The following is an 18,103-nucleotide window of genomic DNA, read 5'->3' on the forward strand; positions in this document are numbered from 1 at the left end:
TTTGACCCCATAGGAGGACATGAGCCCTTGTCCTCTGTTAGAAGGGAGAGAGGCTGTCTGTTCTAACCTCACATTTGTTCCAGAGGAGGAAGACATTCTGTGATGGATGACTTTGGAAATCTAAAAAATGGATTCCAAATTAGTTACAAAATTATTTATCACAATCTCCAAAAAAAAGTTTTATGAATAATTAAGCTCTAATGCTGATTTGGTGCAATGTTAAGAAATATCTCCAAATAACATCTTCATATGTAGAGAAGCATTTAGTCAAGCTGTGTGCTGCTTCCAGCTGCCTTTGACCAATTTCCTTCCATTTTCCCTGGCAAAATTTAGGCTTATTCACACATTACTTGGCTAATAAGGAACTCCAAGTTTTGAGCCACCTTTGGATGTTTTGGCATTGTCAGAAGGGAACAGGTTCCCTGCCCTCCCATCAGTGGCCAGAAAAGGCAAGGGAGATGGGACTTCTTGTTAGCAGAGTGACGACTCTTCCTACATTCCTGAAAAGAGGCTGAATTCTGGCCCATCTCCTCTCACTGTTTAAAATGGACTTTCTTGCCTTTGCTGCATAGTAAGGAGCTTTTGCTCTAGGTTTGGGGTGCCCATATTTTCTGGATTTGAGGACACATTTGGAAACTTAAGAAACTGTTGTGGGACCAACAAATGTTCATTTCCCAGAACACAACTCTCCACAACAACTCTCTCCCATCTCATTTTTAAAAAATGGACAAGTGATGGAGACTTTAGCACCTGTGTGCCTGAGGAATCTGTGTTGCCCACAAGCATGATGTTGGTGACTCCAGCTATAGTCAGTGCCTGGGCATTCTGTTCTTAGCCAGGTTTGCTGGCCCTATTCTAAGCCCCCACCCCCACCCCCACCCCGGTGCACTTGCAAGAAAGCAGGGGCTCCACTCTGGTGTAGCCACTGCTTAAGTCCATGGCTCCCCCCCCCCTTATCCTTGTGTTTTGATTTGTAGGACTCTGGGCTGTACTTGAAGGAGCTCATTGAGCCTGTGCTGACATGCTTCAATGATGCTGACAGCCGCTTGCGGTACTACGCCTGTGAGGCCCTGTACAACATTGTGAAGGTGGCCAGAGGCTCTGTACTCCCCCACTTCAAAGTGCTGTTTGATGGCTTGAGCAAGGTAATGGGTTTTCTTGACAGGCCAATAATGTCTCACACATGTAAGGTCTCTGATGTCCTGTATATTCCTGCTCTGGGGCTCTTTGGAGGTGTGGGTGCTGATTCTGGACAACTGGGGCTGAGATATGGCACTGAGGATCTCCATAAGCATCCCCTAGAGGAAAATGTTCCTCCTACATTGTTGCCTTCACTCCAGTTCATCCTCCTAATACTAACATGGCTGCAGAAGAGCTCTGGGAACCTGGCAGAGAGTCTGGTCCAGGGGTCCATGAATGTGCTTTCCAGATCGCTCATGGCAACCATAGCTTGGATGGTGGTGTGCACCTGTGGGTGGGGCTTGCCTCTGGCTTTGCACACTTTCTGGGCATTTCTGGAGCTCAGTTTATTGTCAGACAGGAGGTGGTGTCACTGTCCGATTGCTGGGAGTCAATAGCCAACAGAAAATAGTTGTCTCTTGGTCAAGTCACTACTAGTGTCTTATGCACATGGCTCAGCCACACCACATACTCTCTCTGTTTTTCCTAGCTTGCTGCAGATCCAGACCCAAATGTCAAAAGTGGATCTGAACTCCTGGACCGGCTTCTGAAGGTACAGTCCTTCCTGCTGACAGCAGCTCATGATGTGCTGGGGATAGGTTACAGATGGAGGGATGCATATTTCCTGCATTAGTCTTGGGGTGTTGAATAAGGCAAAGAACCTAGGAATTTGCTTGGCTGATTTCAGGTATCAAATTGTGGTATTTGTGATCTCATGTAGAATCCACTATCATGGTTTTCAATTTTTAAATATAGAAAGGTGCTAAAAAAGTGAGAATGTTCTTCTGGGTGTGATACAAGTGATGAGTAATATGAAAGGTAATTTTGCAGAAAGTGGTGAGTTTGGGTGTCTGCCAGAGTCCCAGGCCAGGAGAGAGACCATGTTCTCAGCAGCCCTGCCATTCATGCTGTATATGAGGCACCTGAGAAGGCTGGAGACTGTGTTGGAACTAAGTAGCACTGGAATGTGGACCCAACTCCCACAGACAAACGCTTCTGTTAATTTTTCTAAGGGAATCAGAAATTTATGGGAGTTTGAAAGATGGGAAACTGAAACCAGGTTCATAAAGCAAACTGAGCATGCATAATGCACCTCTGGCTGGATGCTCTAGCTACTGGCACTGGATCCTAGATTGCTAAGAAACAAGCCATCTTGTTCTAGAGGCAAGGCAGATGCTGCTGACCAGCCTTTTTCTTTAGAGATCAAAGGTCACCTTCCTTGTTCCCACTGTCCTCTGAGATTGGTTGTTCCCTGAAGAGCAAGCAGAATTACACAAAAGCGAGCTTCCTCTTCTAGAAGAAACAGAGTATCTGAGTTCCCTAGGAAAGGGGAAGAGAAAGCTATACAGTAAAACCTCTGAAGCAGCTTTGGCCTTTGCCTGGGCATCTGGCTGAGCCACCAGAGGATTTCTCAAGCACTCCAGAGAACAAAGAGCAGATATTTAAAGTGGTGTGAGGCTTTGGTCATCTAGGACAAGGGAAACAAACAGGGTTTTAAAAAAATAAAAGATTGTGAAGATTTGGTTCTTCACAACCTCTATAGAAAACGGACAGGGTGTGATTGTTCTCTGAAAGAAGGCATAGAGTCCAAAAAACTAGAAAATGAAAGAGGAACCAGCTCTTCCACAGAATCCCTGTTGGTCATAATACCAAACATGAAAACTAATTTAGCACGGAGGGCATTGCCCTCATGACCAGAACTCTGAGGATCAACTGGAAGTGGAGAAAAGTGGGGGGAGAGTGTTGTAATGAGCATGATTTCAACCACATTCACATCAACAGAGTAAAAACATATTTGGAACACAGTAAATTACCTGAAGGTCTAGGTTTACGAAGCCGCTGTGCCTTAGAAGGGTTCTGGTCATGGAGCCTCCGAGAGTGCAGCAACCAGGAACTTAATGCTGGTTTTAATAATTAACCCCCAGGACCTGTGCCCCTGATACAAGTGTTGTTGACTGATCAAGAACACAACGTTACCAAGTGTGTTTGTGTGCATATGGATTCCTCTTTTGAAACCAGATGGGACTATGTTTAATTTAGTTGGCGATGTTTCACTTTTGTATACATATGGTGGCTGGAGATTTGCCAACTAAGTTAACTGTAGTTGCATTTGGTTTCAAAAATGGATTTTTTTCAATAAGAAGGAAATTACCGTATTTTTTGCACCATAGCACTCACTTTTTTCCTCCTAGAAAGTAAGGGGAAATGTCTGTGCGTGTTATGGAGCGAATGCACGCGGGTGGCGGGGGGGGGGATCTGCTGCAGTCGTGAGCAGAGGATCCATGGTTCCCCTTCCTTCCCTCCTCCGTGGTTACAAAGCATGGATCCACATGGATCCTCAGGATTTTTGCATTGGGCTACTCCAAACTCACTGTCAGATCACATGTCTGTGGCCACAGCATGAACCACAAAAATCATATATCCACTATTTCGTTTAGAATTTTTTTTTCTTGTTTTCCTCCTCTAAAAACTACGTGCGTGTTATGGTCTGGTGCGTGTTATAGAGCGAAAAATACGGTAGTTCAAAAGGAAAATTAAGGACATTAAATCTCTGCAGAATGCTTGGATATGGGGGGTGTTCAGGGATCATCCTCTTACAAATGCTGAGGTCATACATTCACACTGGAATATAAAGGCAAGTGTTGGCTATCATGGTGTGTTCAGCAAGCATATGAAGCAGATTGTAGGACAGCATCAGCCAGAACCCACATCTCTGTTAGGAAAAGACTGGACAGCAGCCCTTAAAGCACCACAATGTTGTCCGGAACATCTGGAAGATTCCTGGCTGGTGAAGGCTGAGCTTATGCATGGCTGGAAGGCTCTCTTTCCTTTCTAGAGTGGTAGAGGTCCTGGACTTTATGTAGGGTTTAAGCAGTGATGGGAAGGGAGTCAAGGCTCATTCTCATGCTCATTGCTCTGACTTTCTAGGACATTGTGACTGAGAGCAACAACTTTGATCTGGTGAGCTTTATTCCACTGCTGCGTGAGAGAATCTACTCCAACAACCAGTATGCTCGACAGTTTATCATTTCCTGGGTAAGTGTTTTTGGTCTGCTGCTGGGATTTGTTTCTCTGGCATCTCAAGTGAGCAGTGTGTTTTATAACTGTTAGCTCAATGTTTTCTGATACTTTGGAATGGATGGTGGTATAAACAGCAGCATGGGGGTGCTTGTTACCTGCTTGGAGCTGCTGTGTATATTGTTGCTCTTGATGGCTCTTTTAGAAACTGATGGTAACAGGTGATGCATAGTTCTTTTGTGGAAAGGCCTTTCTTGTTTTTCCTTGGCAATTGTTTGCAGTTTGTCACCAGTAGCTGCTGACTTCCTGATACCTTCCTTCCAAGCCCTGTTGCAGGTTTAGCAGAAGGGAGTCCCTTGCTCTGACCACCTGTCAAAGGGCCTTTGAGAGACTTTCTACAGGTGTGGAATTCCTGACCAGTGAAGACTTGCTGATGCTGAAGGCACCAGCTCTCTTCTATGTGAGGTGCCTCTTAGTAGCCTAAAATGACCTACCAGAGTGGGAAAGGCTGATTTCCACCTTGTCAGTCTCAAATACTTTGGGGAGCATATTTTAACCTGGAGCTGGCTAAAATTTTAAATGATTAGTCAGGCAAATCTTCCATGTGTCTCAAAGACTTTTTGGGTCTTGTTTCTTTTGAGTGAATGTACATAACGGGGAGATCTACTATTAAATAAATGAAGCTTAAGCTGCAGTGCCCTTAATCCTGGAGGGGCCACAAAAGTGAATTTAGTCCACACTGCTTAAAATTTTTAGTTCTAGCAGTAAGGTAAGGTAAAGGGCCACTGGACAGTTAAGTCCAGTCAAAGGCGACTATGGGGTGCAGCACTCATCTCACTTTTCAGGCCAAGGGAGCCAGCATTTGTCCACAGACAGCTTACTGGGTCATGTGGCCAGCATGACTAAACCGCTTCTGGCACAACAGAACACTGTGATGAAAGCCAGAGCTCATAGAAATGCCATTTACTTCCCACCGCAGCGGTACCTATTTATCTACTTGCACTGATGTGCTTCAAACTGCTAGGTTGGCAGAAGCTGGGACAAAGCAACAGGAGCTCACCCTGTTGCGCTGATTCGAACCACTGACCACAGCACCACCCGCATCCCTAGCTCCTAGTAGACCCAATTTGAGTTGAGCTTTATTGTATATATTTCAACAATCCCGTAGTTTGAGAGTCAGTAGCACAGATGTGAATGTGTGGGGATCTGTCATGGGAACAACCCCATTGAAGAAGATAACAGTGGCTACCTAGATCTTGTTTCTGGTTGCTCCCATGACAGTTCAATCTTCAGGGCCCCCAAAATGTAGGTCCGCCACTGGCACATAATCTAATTTTCCAGAACACAACCCATCTCCTTTAGAAACTCACTTGCTAAAGGCCAGACTGGGCTGGCTGAAGGTTGCCCCTTAAATGGTGTTACCCCCACTCTCTGTCCCCTTCCTCCTCTCCCATTATGCAAGCTGCTTCTAGGACCCGAAAAGCACCACTTGACATCTTGTGGCAAATCCAGTTTAGGTCTAAAGAGACACATGCTACTACTTGCCACTGCACTTCTGTATCATCTTCCTTTTGTTTGTCTTTTCCCCTTGAGTTAGATCTTGGTTCTGGAGTCAGTTCCAGATATCAACCTTCTGGATTACCTGCCAGAGATTCTAGATGGCCTCTTCCAGATCCTGGGTGACAACAGCAAGGAGATACGTAAAATGTGAGTGCAGAGCTGGATCTGGGGATAACTGCTTGGCTGTTGATACGCAGGCTTTGCCCCCTTGTTTCCAGGGCAGTGCTCCATAAGTTGCATCACCATTTCCTTTGGCTTCAACCCAGTTGACACTCTTAAACAGGAAGCAGCAGCTTTGGGTGAGAGGAGGGGGCTGTTGCCTTGTGTGTCCTGCTCAAGGGCTTCCCACAGGGAAGTCTGCTCGGCCACTTGAAGAATAGGATGCTGGGTGAGATGGGCCCATCTCGGTGTGATCCAGCTTCAGGGCTCTATGTTCAAGTGTCTTGGTAGAAATCAAAGTTTCTAGGCTGGAACCTGTGCTGGATGCCCAGCAAGCAGACTCCTGTCCTCGTGTCTGTGTGAGGAGAAAGAGTGAACAGAAAGGGGCATCTGCTTCCCTTTACACCTTTTCATGTTGTTTCCCCTATAGCAGAAGACCTGTTTCTAAACCCCCTGCCTTTCCCCCCTTGCAAACAGGTGTGAAGTGGCCCTTGGTGAATTTTTGAAAGAGATCAAGAAAAACCCTTCCAGTGTCAAGTTTGCTGAGATGGCCAACATCTTGGTGATTCACTGCCAGGCTTCTGGTAAGTTATTTGTATTTCCAGCCCACCCTTCACCGTATGATCCTTGTGTGTGTTCCAGAACCATCACAACTGAAACAAATATTATTAAAATTAAACCACAAGACAAACAAAGCACAGGAGCAGAACAGAAGCAGCATTGTTCAGCAGTGATGGAGGGAAGAGGAGGGAAGGCTTCCTGGGGAAAGAGAGGCACCTCACCCACCCCTTTCCAGACATTCTGCTAAACCACCTTTTTGTTTCCTGATCACTTTGACTGCAGATGACCTAATCCAGTTGACTGCCATGTGCTGGATGCGCGAATTCATCCAGCTGGCTGGCCGGGTGATGCTGCCATATTCCTCGGGGATCCTGACAGCTGTCCTGCCGTGCCTGTCCTATGATGACCGGAAGAAGAGTATCCTTCCAGCAGAGGCTGTCCTCCTCCCATCCCTTCCTTCAGAAATGTCCATCAGCATCTGGCAGAAAGGAGGGAGGAGGGTCAGGCTAAGTCAGCAGCCCTGGTTTATGCCGTTGGAGGATTTTGCTGCTGCAGCTTCCTTGTGAGCCTGTGGATCATGAAAAGCACTGGGGGGCAGCCCCGTAAGCAGCTCTGCTTTCTGTGCTTTCCTTGACATCAGAGCAGCCCCACAATTGTTTTCCCTGGGATGCTTAAGCAAAGGGTTGGCTTCAGTAGAAGAGCCATTTTTTGTGGGTATCTTTACTGAAAGATGTAGCATCGCTCAGGCTGGGCCATGAGAAGGAATCAAACATACTTCAGTATTCCTTTTGGCCCATGAGTTGAGAATCTTCCCTATTTTTTTCTTATAGAGGGTTTGTGCTGTAATGTTCTCTAAACATGTGCCAAATCTGATATCTGATGCAACCTTTGCCAGCCTAAAAATATCAGCCTGAAACCAGTTTTCTAGCACTTAAAAGGCTATGGAACTCACTCCTAAAAGAAATAGTGATAGCCACCAACTTGGATGGCTTTAAAAGAAGACCAGACAAATTCATGGAGTAGGCTATCAGTGCCTACCAGCCATGATGGCAATGTTCTTCCTTCACCGTCAGGGGCAGTGTGCCTCTGAATACAAGCTGCTAGGAATCTCAAGTAGGGAAAGATGCTCTTGTGCTCAGGTCCTGCTTGTGGGGTTCCCAGTGAGGCATCTTGTTGGCCATGGTCAGAACAAGATGCTGGACTTGATGGGCCCCTTCTGGCTTGGCCCAGCACCCCCTCCCCTCCCTCTCCCCTGTCTGTGGTTCTAGTGCCTATGGGCCCCTGTGAAAGATCTTGAGGCTAGACTCTTGCCATAGGGCCTGTTCTGTATGAGCCTTCTACAATGGTGATTGGGAACATGACTTGGGAATGAATGTTCCTTACATCCATGGGGTGCAGGCATCAAAGAGGTGGCCAATGTGTGCAACCAGAGCCTCATGAAGCTGGTTATTCCAGAAGATGATGAGGTTGATGAGACCAAGCAGCCCACAACAGCCCCCCAGATAATGGAGGGTGATCAGGATGAATCTCTCTCCAAGCAGGAGGTGACCTCGGGCGGTAAGTCCTTATCCCCCCCCCCCCCCGCCAAGCAAACTGTCTTTCTGTATGGCTTTTTGTACAGATACTTATCCCTGCTCTCGTGACCTGGACTTTGGAGTATTGCAATGTGCTTTCTGTCGGGCTGGAGAGAAGAAAAATACGAGGCATGGGGAGTGGCAGGATAATGTGCTAAACAAGTGGAGATAGGACAGTACAAGTTTCTCACCACGGAATGACTGGGAAAAGATGAGGCAATCAAGATACTGTGTTCCAAGGCCACCCAATCACTCCATAGTGGGAAAATTGTATCTCCAGTCACTTAGCCTGTCTTATATTGGCTGGGTTTTAAAAGGCATTGTTCTCAAGCAGTTCTGTGTGTAAAAAAAGGGTGGAGGATGCTGTCCTTGAGAGAGAAGCAAACACCAACTGTTGATCAGGTTCCCGGTGAGGGCAGGGTCAGTTGGAAATGAAGCCAGGTCTTCCACAGAGACGTTTGGGCAGTTGCTCAGAGTGTCGGCTACACCATGGACCTCAGCAACGAGGCTGCTTGTTTTTCATCATCCTGAATGTTATCTACAGACCTGACTACCTCACTGTCTTGATGTTTTCAGAACATTCTTACCTGGGGCCACATCACTATTTTGTTTGGGGAGCAGTCCTTGCAAGTGCCAGCCCTTTGTGTTCCTCTGACAGTGTTGTGCCATGTTCACGCTAACTGACACCTGTCTCCCTGCAGGCTGCCTGGATGCCTCCGGCGATTCCAATTTCAGCAACACCAGTGTCTTTATACCAGCCAGGTAAAAAACAACTGCCTCTTGTTAATGAAACTGGGGGGTCCTCTGTAGCATTTTACAGAGGGGGAGATTCTGCTGTGCATTCCTATGCTTGGATCTTGCGCTGGACTGGATAGTGCCATTGAGTTGCTGCAAACCATGGTTTACAGAGTACTGCATGGGCTTTGGTGGCAGAGGATGCTGCTTAGAAGGAATTCAGAGCAGCTGGTGAACTATGAGGCACCTCTCAATGATGTGAGGTTCTTTCCTGCTAGTAACTGGGGGGGGTGCATTCAGATGAAGCGAGCATGTTTCTGCATGCATTCCCCCCACAGTGAGGTGATGTGGGTCAGAGCACACCTGTGCTTGGGATAGTAAACCACCTCCTTCTAACCCACAAAGTGTAGCTTACAAACCCAAACGCTGTTTAGACTTGAATTCTGTGAATAGCTATGAAACTTGCTTTTGGCTGTCTCTAGGGGCAGTATTTGAGTTTGTGCAAAACATCTGATTTCAAATGGCAGCAGAAGCTGGTGAGTGGCAGGTGTTCTGCCTTTGGGCACTCAGCAGTTTTGCAGGATCCCTTCCAGGCATTTGGGATGGGCATTGTCCACTGAGCAGAAAGAGCAAAGCAGCTGAATCCTGTGGGATAAAAACTTTGCTGAAGCAGAGGAGGTGATAATTGAGTGGCATTTGCCCCAGACAGTTAGCTTGCCTTTACCCCATAAAATGAACAGGCGATGACAGTCTGTTTGTGTATATAAAGGAAGCATGGAACCTGAGTGTGGCCCTCTCAGCAGCCTTGGGTTTCTTGTATACCTGGAAGCTAGCATATCTGTAAGGTTGCTGGGGCTGATGGGTAGTCCAAAACACATGGAGGGCACCAGGTTGGCAAAGGCTGTGCTGCAGCATGCATAATTCTGCAGCTCCTCAAGTCTCCCTTCTCCCCCCCAGTCATCTTAGTTTTGCAGTTTGCCTTGCAGGGAAAGTTCTCAACCCAACCTCCCCCCACCACATACTCCTTTTCCAGCTCTCAGGTGCCCTTTTTTAGATGAGGTAACAACCAGAACTGTATGTATTCATTTTTTTAGAAATGTTATGTTACAATAAAACAGTCTAGACCAGGAGATGGCAGAGCAACACAAAGGCCAAGCCTTGGGAATGGAACTCATGGCTGGAATGCCTTGGAGAGTAAAACTTTTCTTTGCTCAGTGCTGACAGGCTATTGAGCATCGGTGCCAGGGCAAGGCATTGGCACTGTGACGGACCTTTCTCCTGGTGGTTACTTGCTGCTTTGGGGAAATGGGGGCACTCAAAGTTCCTCCCTGAGGGTAACCTTGGGGCACAAGTAGGCTTTTGTGGGGAAAGTGATCCATACATAACGTTCTGTTCGTGCATTGTATTCCACATACAGGTTTATATGAAGTAATTATAGATTTGACTTTTAACAATAACAGCATCACAACTTTTAACTACAATAGTTACAAACGATAGTTGATCAATATGCTGAGAATGGTCAGGAGGAAGGAAAAATTCTTGGAGAAGGAGCAATGAAAACGAGGAGTCAAAAGTGGATGTGGTGATTTGGAGGCAAGCAGTCAACACAGTTAGCTGTGGACTCACAGATAAGGGGCTGCATAAGAGCTGGAGAAAGAGAAGTGCCTTAGAGCACTGGAGGCCTGATGCTGGATCTAACCACCCAGGCCACCTCTTTCCCACCAGACACCTCAGTGAGAACCCCACAAGCTGCTGCTGCTTCTTCTTCTTCTTTGGCGATCCCTCATAGCCAAGTAAGATTGTCTTCCATAAACACGGTTTTAACAATGAGTCCATAAGTGACTGTGGAAGCAAATTCTGGATCCACACATCCTTCCACAGTGGGGACATAGATTTCTGGGCAGGAGTTGATCATGGTGATGGTCTGCCAAGTGTGCCTTCCTCTTAGCACGTTTCTCCTTTTCATCCTGAGTTCGAGTGTCTTCAAAGCCCATGACACCTTTGGTAAAGGCTGTTCTCCAATTGGAACACTCGCAGGCAAGTGTTTCCCACAAGCAGGACATGGGAGGGCACATCTCCCTCCTGTCCCTTTTGTTGCCCAGTGACTGGCACTTGGAATCATCTTCCACCTCTCATCCTGGAGGCTTTGTGACCAGGAAAGGAGGCGAGCTCAAGGGCTGCTTTTCTGTGGTGCTTTTGCAGGGCAGTGGGTCCCATGCAACCCCCAGTAAAATTAAGGTGCAGAGTCAGCAGTACCTGGTGGGCTTGCTCCCTGTGTCTTCTGGAATATTGAATATTCCATAATATCCCCTGTGACTTTTTAAAAATAAAAAAAATATGTTTTATAGATGTAATATAAACCTGCTTTTTTCTCTGTTCTACGCATGCTTCCTAATACCTCCTAAAAGGGGCAGCATGCATTCCTTCCAGCCATTCTCTGTATGGAACCGAATTGGTTGCTAACTGTGAGGCTACCAATTTTCTTCCCTTCCTTCCAGATCTGCTTGGAAGGGAGGCGTGATCTGCCCTTGGGAGTAGCAGGAGCCTTTGTACTTCCTTGGAATTGGAGTAATATATTGACATCCCACTGTTCAAGACTATGCACATGGCGCTTCCAAGTGGCCTGCACATCCGTGCACTGACAAGACGCAAACCTGTGTGGCTTTTGCAAAGTGGCTACATCACATGCCCCCGGGACCAAATCAATAAGCACAAGCTATTATTAGTAACAAAACAAATCACAGAAGGGGATTTGCAGCATGCAGGGCAACACCAGGAGCAGGGAGGAAATAAGTTACATCCTCTTGGTTATGTGTGCATCTTTCATAATGGGATGGAATGTCAATATGTTGCTTTCCTTCTTCCGAAAGCCAAAGAGAATAATTTTTTTCAGCAACATGCAGCCACACAGATCCATGAGACGGTACTCAGTCAACAGCAGTTGCTTTAGTTGCCACAGATTTTTAAGGGTTTGTTCTTAAGCATACAAAATGGAATGGTGGAAGCAAAATGGAAAAAAGTATTCAATCTACAGACAAAGGATGGGAGCAGTTGCTGGAAAATAGCTGCCAGCATTACTGGAATAGAGAATGACTTTGCTTTCATTCAGCTGGCAGCTTAGGAAAGCAAGCAAAGGAGCAATATTTTAGTGATTTATGGGAGATAAACTTTGTCTCTTTGCAAGGTGAAAGCTGTATATATGGGAAGTGTTTGTTGAGGTGAAATGATGAACCAAGGAGCCTGTTGCATTGTGATTTTCTGTGTGCTGTTTTTATATGGACTCAATATAGGCAGCTAAGTATTGAGAAGAAGTCATTCAGCAAATGCCATTGACAATAGGGAAACCAAATGGTACAAGTTGCTCTGAGGTTATTTATGTTGAAGGGCGGTATAGGAATTCATTGAGTGAATGAATGAAACCATGTTCCTGCCTGATCTTAACTTCTGTCTCCTTTTACCTTTAGCACTGAGAGAATCCAGGTGACCCTGAACCTCGATGGAATTGTCCAAGTATTGGACTGTCACCTTCACGATTCAACCATTGGGATGATGACACGGATAGCAGTCCTGAAGTGGCTGTATCACTTGTACATCAAGACGCCTCGCAAGGCAAGTCTGCTCATTGATTAGAGTTAGAGTTTCTTTTCCTCCTGACTCTTCCTTGAAGAGCAGCTAAGATGCTATTCTTAAAGCTTTGGAAAGCAAGCTTGCCTCTTAAGAATATAGTGGTACCTTGGTTCTCAAACTGAATCTGTTCCAGAAGTCTGTTCCAAAACCAAAGCGTTCCAAAACCGAGGCATGCTTTCCCATAGAAAGTAATGCAAAATGGATTAATCTGTTCCAGACTTTTAAAAACAACCCCTAAAACAGTAATTTAACATGAATTTTTTTATCTAATGAGACCATTGATCCTTAAGAGGAAAGCAATAATCAATGTACTGTACAATAAAATAAAATAAATAAGACAGTATTGTAGATGATAAAAATTAAAATTAAATTCTTTTCGTACCTGCACTGATGATAGTCATTGTTTGGATGGGGGCTTTTATCCATTTCTGCAGTCATACAATCAATCCATCTTAAAACGAAGAACAAGCCACTGTCACAAAAACGAAAAAGCCACACAAACAAAAACGCAAAAAATAGCAAAAACAAAAGCACCAAAAATAAGCTCCAAATATCACCTTGGAACACTGCAATCGGAAATGGAAGGCTTTGATTACAATGGGGGGGGGGGTGCAAATTAGCAGTGCAACAGTGAAAATGGAAGCTCAGGACCACATTCGGCTACTAAAGCAAAGTTCGCAAACCGGAACACTGGCTTCTGGGTTTGCAGCGTTCAAGTTCCAAGTTGTTTGGGGACTAAGCTGTTCGAAAACTGAGGTACCACTGTACAGCATTGCACTCAGGATACATGTGCTTTTTCAACCCAGAAGGAACTAATTTTTTTTATTAAGTGAGGCACAGTTGTTGAGTCAGAGAAATTTGGGAGCCATGCTTCAGTGTGAACACACAGGCTTCCCGAGAGGAGATCACAGCTGCTTTTCTCTCCCTCCAGTGCTGCTGCGCTGCCCTGACCTAAGCTGTGGTTTGGCATGGAAAGTGCTCTGAACCTGGGACCTGTCTCACTGCAGACAAACCATGAGCTGTAAATCAAGAAAAGCCTTGGCTGCATGGTTTGTCTCCTCTCTGCGTGTTCATGTTAAAACACAGTTTTGCTGAGTGTTACGTGCAAACTAGTTCAATATATCAAAAAGCAATAGAATACTTTTCAAAGGAAGAAGCCCTTCCTCTAGTTGGTGACTCTGGCCTGAGCTGCAGAGTTTGTTTGGTAAGCTTGCGGGAAAGGAGGGCATCTTTCCAGCACAAGGACTGGGATGCTCTTAAACCTGGAGGCAGCCTTTGCTGTTGTGGTGGCAGCCTCCGGCAGAGCACCAGACATGGTGACTTCTGTGACTGTTTTGGATTTCTTTTGCCTTTCAGATGTTCCGGCATACAGACAGCCTGTTTCCCATCTTGTTAAAGACATTATCTGATGAGTCTGACGAGGTGAGCATAAATCCTGCACTGGAAACATTTACCTCCATTTATTTTATTTGTGTTTTTTAAAACAACAACAACCTGTGTACTGAGAAAGTAAAAGTGGCTAGTAGGCTACTCAGACCACAGGTGAAAAGTTCATCAAATTCATTGTCTCCTCAGCACTGATGCTCTTGGGCAGCTCTATTTAGCGGGTTAGGTTGTAAACAGAGTGAAGCACTATCAAACCACCCACATGTTAAGAGGGGATTGAAAGAAGTGGCTTTCAGAGTTTCCCTTCCTCAGCCACAGATTCTCAGCGTGGAACTTCAGATGGTGCTTCCCTTGGAGGTCATGGCAGTTTGAGCTGTTGAATAATGGAAGCAATTGTACTAGTCGCATTTGCCTGGAAGCTGAGAGGCTGCTGGCTCTGGTGAAGCTTCTAATTTGATTCTGCCTCATGACTCGGAGGGGATGGTTCTCAGGAATGTCCTCCTGCGATCTCCTAGAATAAAAATCCATGGCAAGTTCAGCTTCACTTTCACAAGAAGGAAGCTGCCTGCTGAAGTATTCCCGCTTGGTGGATCTTGCGCCAGGACGAGACCCTTTCTATCATCTGGCTTTGACTTCTCTGCTACTTTCTTTGTTGCAAAGAGGCTGAGATATTGTTGGGATACTGAAGATATATGAAGCTGGATACACTTCGCAGCAGAGGCCCTGCACGCAGGTCCTTAGTAAGCAATCATTGTGGTCCAGGGCATCCTTTGTTAGAAGTTAGTGCCATGTGTCCTTGTCCACAATTTGGGAAGTACATGCATCTTGGAGTCACATACCATGATGCAAATTACACTGAAAGGAATGAGCAACTAGATAGCAGATCAAAGTTTGGAAATACGCTGTTTATTACAAATAGAGGCCATGATTATTTACATAGTATTTGGTTTGGACTGGCAGCCTGGAAGTTAAATCTAGGACACAGTACAGATGTGAGGGATCTAATAGCAAATATAGACAGTAAAGATTTGCTGGAGCCAGGTAGACAGGTGTGGAGTTGAATTGCATTCGAGGGGAAAGAAGGATGCAAACACATATCTCTGCAAAGCAGCATCAGTACCTGTGTGAGAGAAAAGCTCAGATATAACCTATTCCCAGATGGGGAGTGATTCTTCTTCGGCTGGGTGGGTGGGTTGCAGTTAATCAGGAGTTTGTCTTGGCACTTGGACCCCTGGAGTTACTTAAGCTGCCTGGACCTCTGCCTCTTCATTGATAATATGTATTGCTGCCAGCAAACAACCAGAGAAAAGGTAGTTTGGGAGAGTGGTGGTAGGCTGAGCCCCTGAAGGTTTTCTTGAGCTCTGTATTGCATCTGTATCGCTTTGAAAGATGTCTGTGTGTTTTGTGCCTCTCCTGGAGCCCTCCCTAAGCAGATTTAAAAAGACAGGAGGGAGGAAAGGCAAGTAGAAAGGGGGGCAACGCTAACAAGGAGTGGAACAACTGAGGTTGCCCAAAAGCCAGCCTTGAGCAGACAAAGCTGGAATGGGCTTGAATTGAATTGAATTGAATGGGCTTGAATAGACCACTAACATTTAGAAGCAGAATTTTTTTTCTGGCTACTCAAGGAAGGGTTTCCCCCTGCAACAAAGGGGAGCTGGAGTACTAGTTGGATCTGAGCTTTCCCACTGGGCGTATTGAGAGCCAAAATGCATGATGCGCAAGAAGGGGTTCCAGCTGCATACTTTGCATGGAGGTGCATGTTTTGCATGGAGGATCCTAACCTCAATGGATGCTAATGGGTGTTCAGGTACCTAGGATGTGTTTGTCAGGGGATTGCATTGTCTTGGGCATGGGTTGTTCTCCAATAGTAAACCAGATCAAGTTGTACCTTGGGTGGATTGATCAGATTAGAGGTTGGGCAGAAAATAAGGCACTACGATGCTTGACTGGCAAGAGTCCCACCTGTTGATTGATTGATTGATTGATTAATGCAAGGGCACACTGTGTCTTGCTTGCCCAGCAAGCCAGAGATTTCAGAGTCAAGATACCTGGGAGCATCCTTGAGACCACTGTGAGGCTGAGCTCCTTACCCACAATGTGGGATCCCATGGGAACAGCGAGCCTGGTGCCACTGGGTGAGTGAAAGGAAGGAAGGAAGGAAGGAAGGAAGGAAGGAAGGAAGGAGAGGTGCTTGTTTGGGGGGGCGCTCACTGAGACGTTTGGCAGGGAAGAGACTGGCATTTGCTCAGGGTACTGAGACATCCATGTGGTTGTCCTGAAACTATTTAGGTGGTGGGGAGACAAATCGCCAATGCTTCTGAAGATCTTCATGCTCTCCCCCACATTCCTGTGTCCCCCTCTGCTGCAGGGCTTTCCTGAGGGAGGGGCTTTCCTGCACTCCCCTTCCTCGCTCCGTTATCGCCCAGAGCTGCAAGCCCTCTTGCCCCAGCCTTTCCTGCGGAATGGACTTTTTCACACTGAGTCCCATGGGGCTTTTCTCCATGTGATGCAGATCCCAAGTACAATGAAGCTTAACAAAAGCTTGTGCCAAAGTGAATGGCTGCCTTTATCCGTTTATGCTTTTATTTGTGCTTGGTTGGATTTCGGCCCGCAGTTCCCCCGGTTTCCCAGCTCCCAGCTCCCAGCTTGCCAAGGCTGAAATTTGGGACTTTGGTGTGTTACAAAGAACAAGGAGGGTGAGCTTGACGTGACCTCGGATGTGCTTCCTTCTCCTTGTTTTCACTGTAGTCCTGGAGTCACTGTTTCATTTGCAGGCCAGCGGATTTGCAGGCGAATGTGGCAGCCTCCAGGGACAATGTGGGTGTGGGAGAGCACTTTTAGGGACTGGGCAGCCCAGGGGTGAGGCAGGCAACTTATTCAGATGTGTGAGCTGGTGCCATGGGAGAGGCAAGCTCCTCTGCCACCCCTCCTTTTAGTTTGTGTACACTCTAGACTCAGGGAAAACATTCGGGTAGTCAGAGGTTATGAATTGGACTTTAGAAAATATTGAATGAATAAAAGGTGCACGTTGGGTCATCAAAATTCCTAACCTCTCCTATGTGGTCTGAACTGGAGGGGACTAATCGGGAAGATCTTGGGGTTGTGGTGGATGGCTCATTGAGAATGGTGTTGGCGCATCTGGGCATATCCCATTTTGTTTCAGTGGGGCTTGCATGGGATAAATTCCCCAGTGGATTGTGGCTTCTAATGATGGCTGCTGCTGCTTTGGGGCCTTGCCAGCATTTGTGTTAAGCCACAATAGCTTAAATAAGTGTGGGGAGAAGGGAGGGACTTTCCTGCTTTCGGGCAATGTCAGTTCCAGATTGAACAGAAGCCGGATGGGGACTGTGAAATTTTCTGGTTCAGAGACCAAGGGGCAAAGTTCACCATCCCTTTCCCCCACGGAAAAGGGGGCTAGTTAAGTTGTCACTGGAAGATTGATTGGTTTCTCTTGGAAATGGGGAAGAGGGCTCAAGCTTAGTCTTCACATTGCACTCTTTTTTTGGGTGGGGGTCTGCCAAATAGGGGAGATCTTGTTCTTGACCGGGTTTCTTCTTTCTCTGATGGTTGTACAAAAAGAAAATTAAGTAGAGGAGCCCTTTGAGGCGACAGAGAGAGAGAGAGAGCTTGCTGCCTGCCCTTGCAGAAGGGGAGTTGCGTTCAGGGCCCAGGCCCCCTTCCTATGAGATGGATGGGGCCCCTTCAGCCCTCCCACCTCCCAGTGGGGCTGAGCGGCTTGGGGTCTTAGATTTCTCTACAGTTGGGAGCATCAAGTGTTCTGTCAGGCACTGGCCACTAGGGGGCCTCAGAGTCTGCAGCAGCCTCTTCATTTTCTGTTGCCTGGTCCCCTGCCATTCAGAAACCTGTGCGGAAGAGCTTCTGGTAGCACGGTACTATTTGCACTTGGCAGGTTGTGTTCCACTGGTTCATCCATCAGCCCAGGGGCAGTTGATCTGAACATTGAGCTGGAGGACATTCTTCGGTCTGTGTTTGTCACCTAGATGCCCAGGTGACTTCTGTGGCCAGGATGGCCTCGCCACAATGGCCCATGCATTGCTAACCTCGGGACTTGATCGCTGTAACACACATTGTGTGGGGCTGCCTTGTAGCTGCTCTGGAAGCTGCAACTAGTGCAGAATAATAATAATAATTTTATTATTTCTACTCGCCCATCCGGCTGGGTTGCCCAGAATGAGGCGGCAAAGCTGCTCACAGGAGCAGATTTACTGGCAGCCTGTTACTTGGCCCTGAGAGAGAGCGGCACTGGTTGCCAATTCAGGGTTCTTGTGTTAGTCGTAAACAAC

General features: G+C 46.6%; 1 protein-coding gene across 1 annotated transcript in view; it reads left to right on the forward strand.

The window, feature by feature from the left end:
- The window catches only part of VAC14 (VAC14 component of PIKFYVE complex), an 81,497-nt gene that overhangs the window by 1,118 nt on the left and 62,276 nt on the right, over window positions 1-18,103 (forward strand). The window contains exons 3-12 of the mRNA XM_081016894.1: window positions 978-1,145; window positions 1,670-1,732; window positions 4,108-4,215; window positions 5,795-5,904; window positions 6,394-6,500; window positions 6,760-6,894; window positions 7,876-8,034; window positions 8,753-8,813; window positions 12,251-12,395; window positions 13,770-13,835. Coding sequence (XP_080873020.1) covers window positions 978-1,145; window positions 1,670-1,732; window positions 4,108-4,215; window positions 5,795-5,904; window positions 6,394-6,500; window positions 6,760-6,894; window positions 7,876-8,034; window positions 8,753-8,813; window positions 12,251-12,395; window positions 13,770-13,835 — 1,122 coding nt within the window. The remainder of the gene's footprint in view (window positions 1-977; window positions 1,146-1,669; window positions 1,733-4,107; window positions 4,216-5,794; window positions 5,905-6,393; window positions 6,501-6,759; window positions 6,895-7,875; window positions 8,035-8,752; window positions 8,814-12,250; window positions 12,396-13,769; window positions 13,836-18,103) is intronic.

This window comes from Podarcis pityusensis (genome assembly GCF_964106645.2).
Source record: "Podarcis pityusensis genome assembly, chromosome: 8".
Classification (NCBI taxonomy): domain Eukaryota; kingdom Metazoa; phylum Chordata; class Lepidosauria; order Squamata; family Lacertidae; genus Podarcis; species Podarcis pityusensis.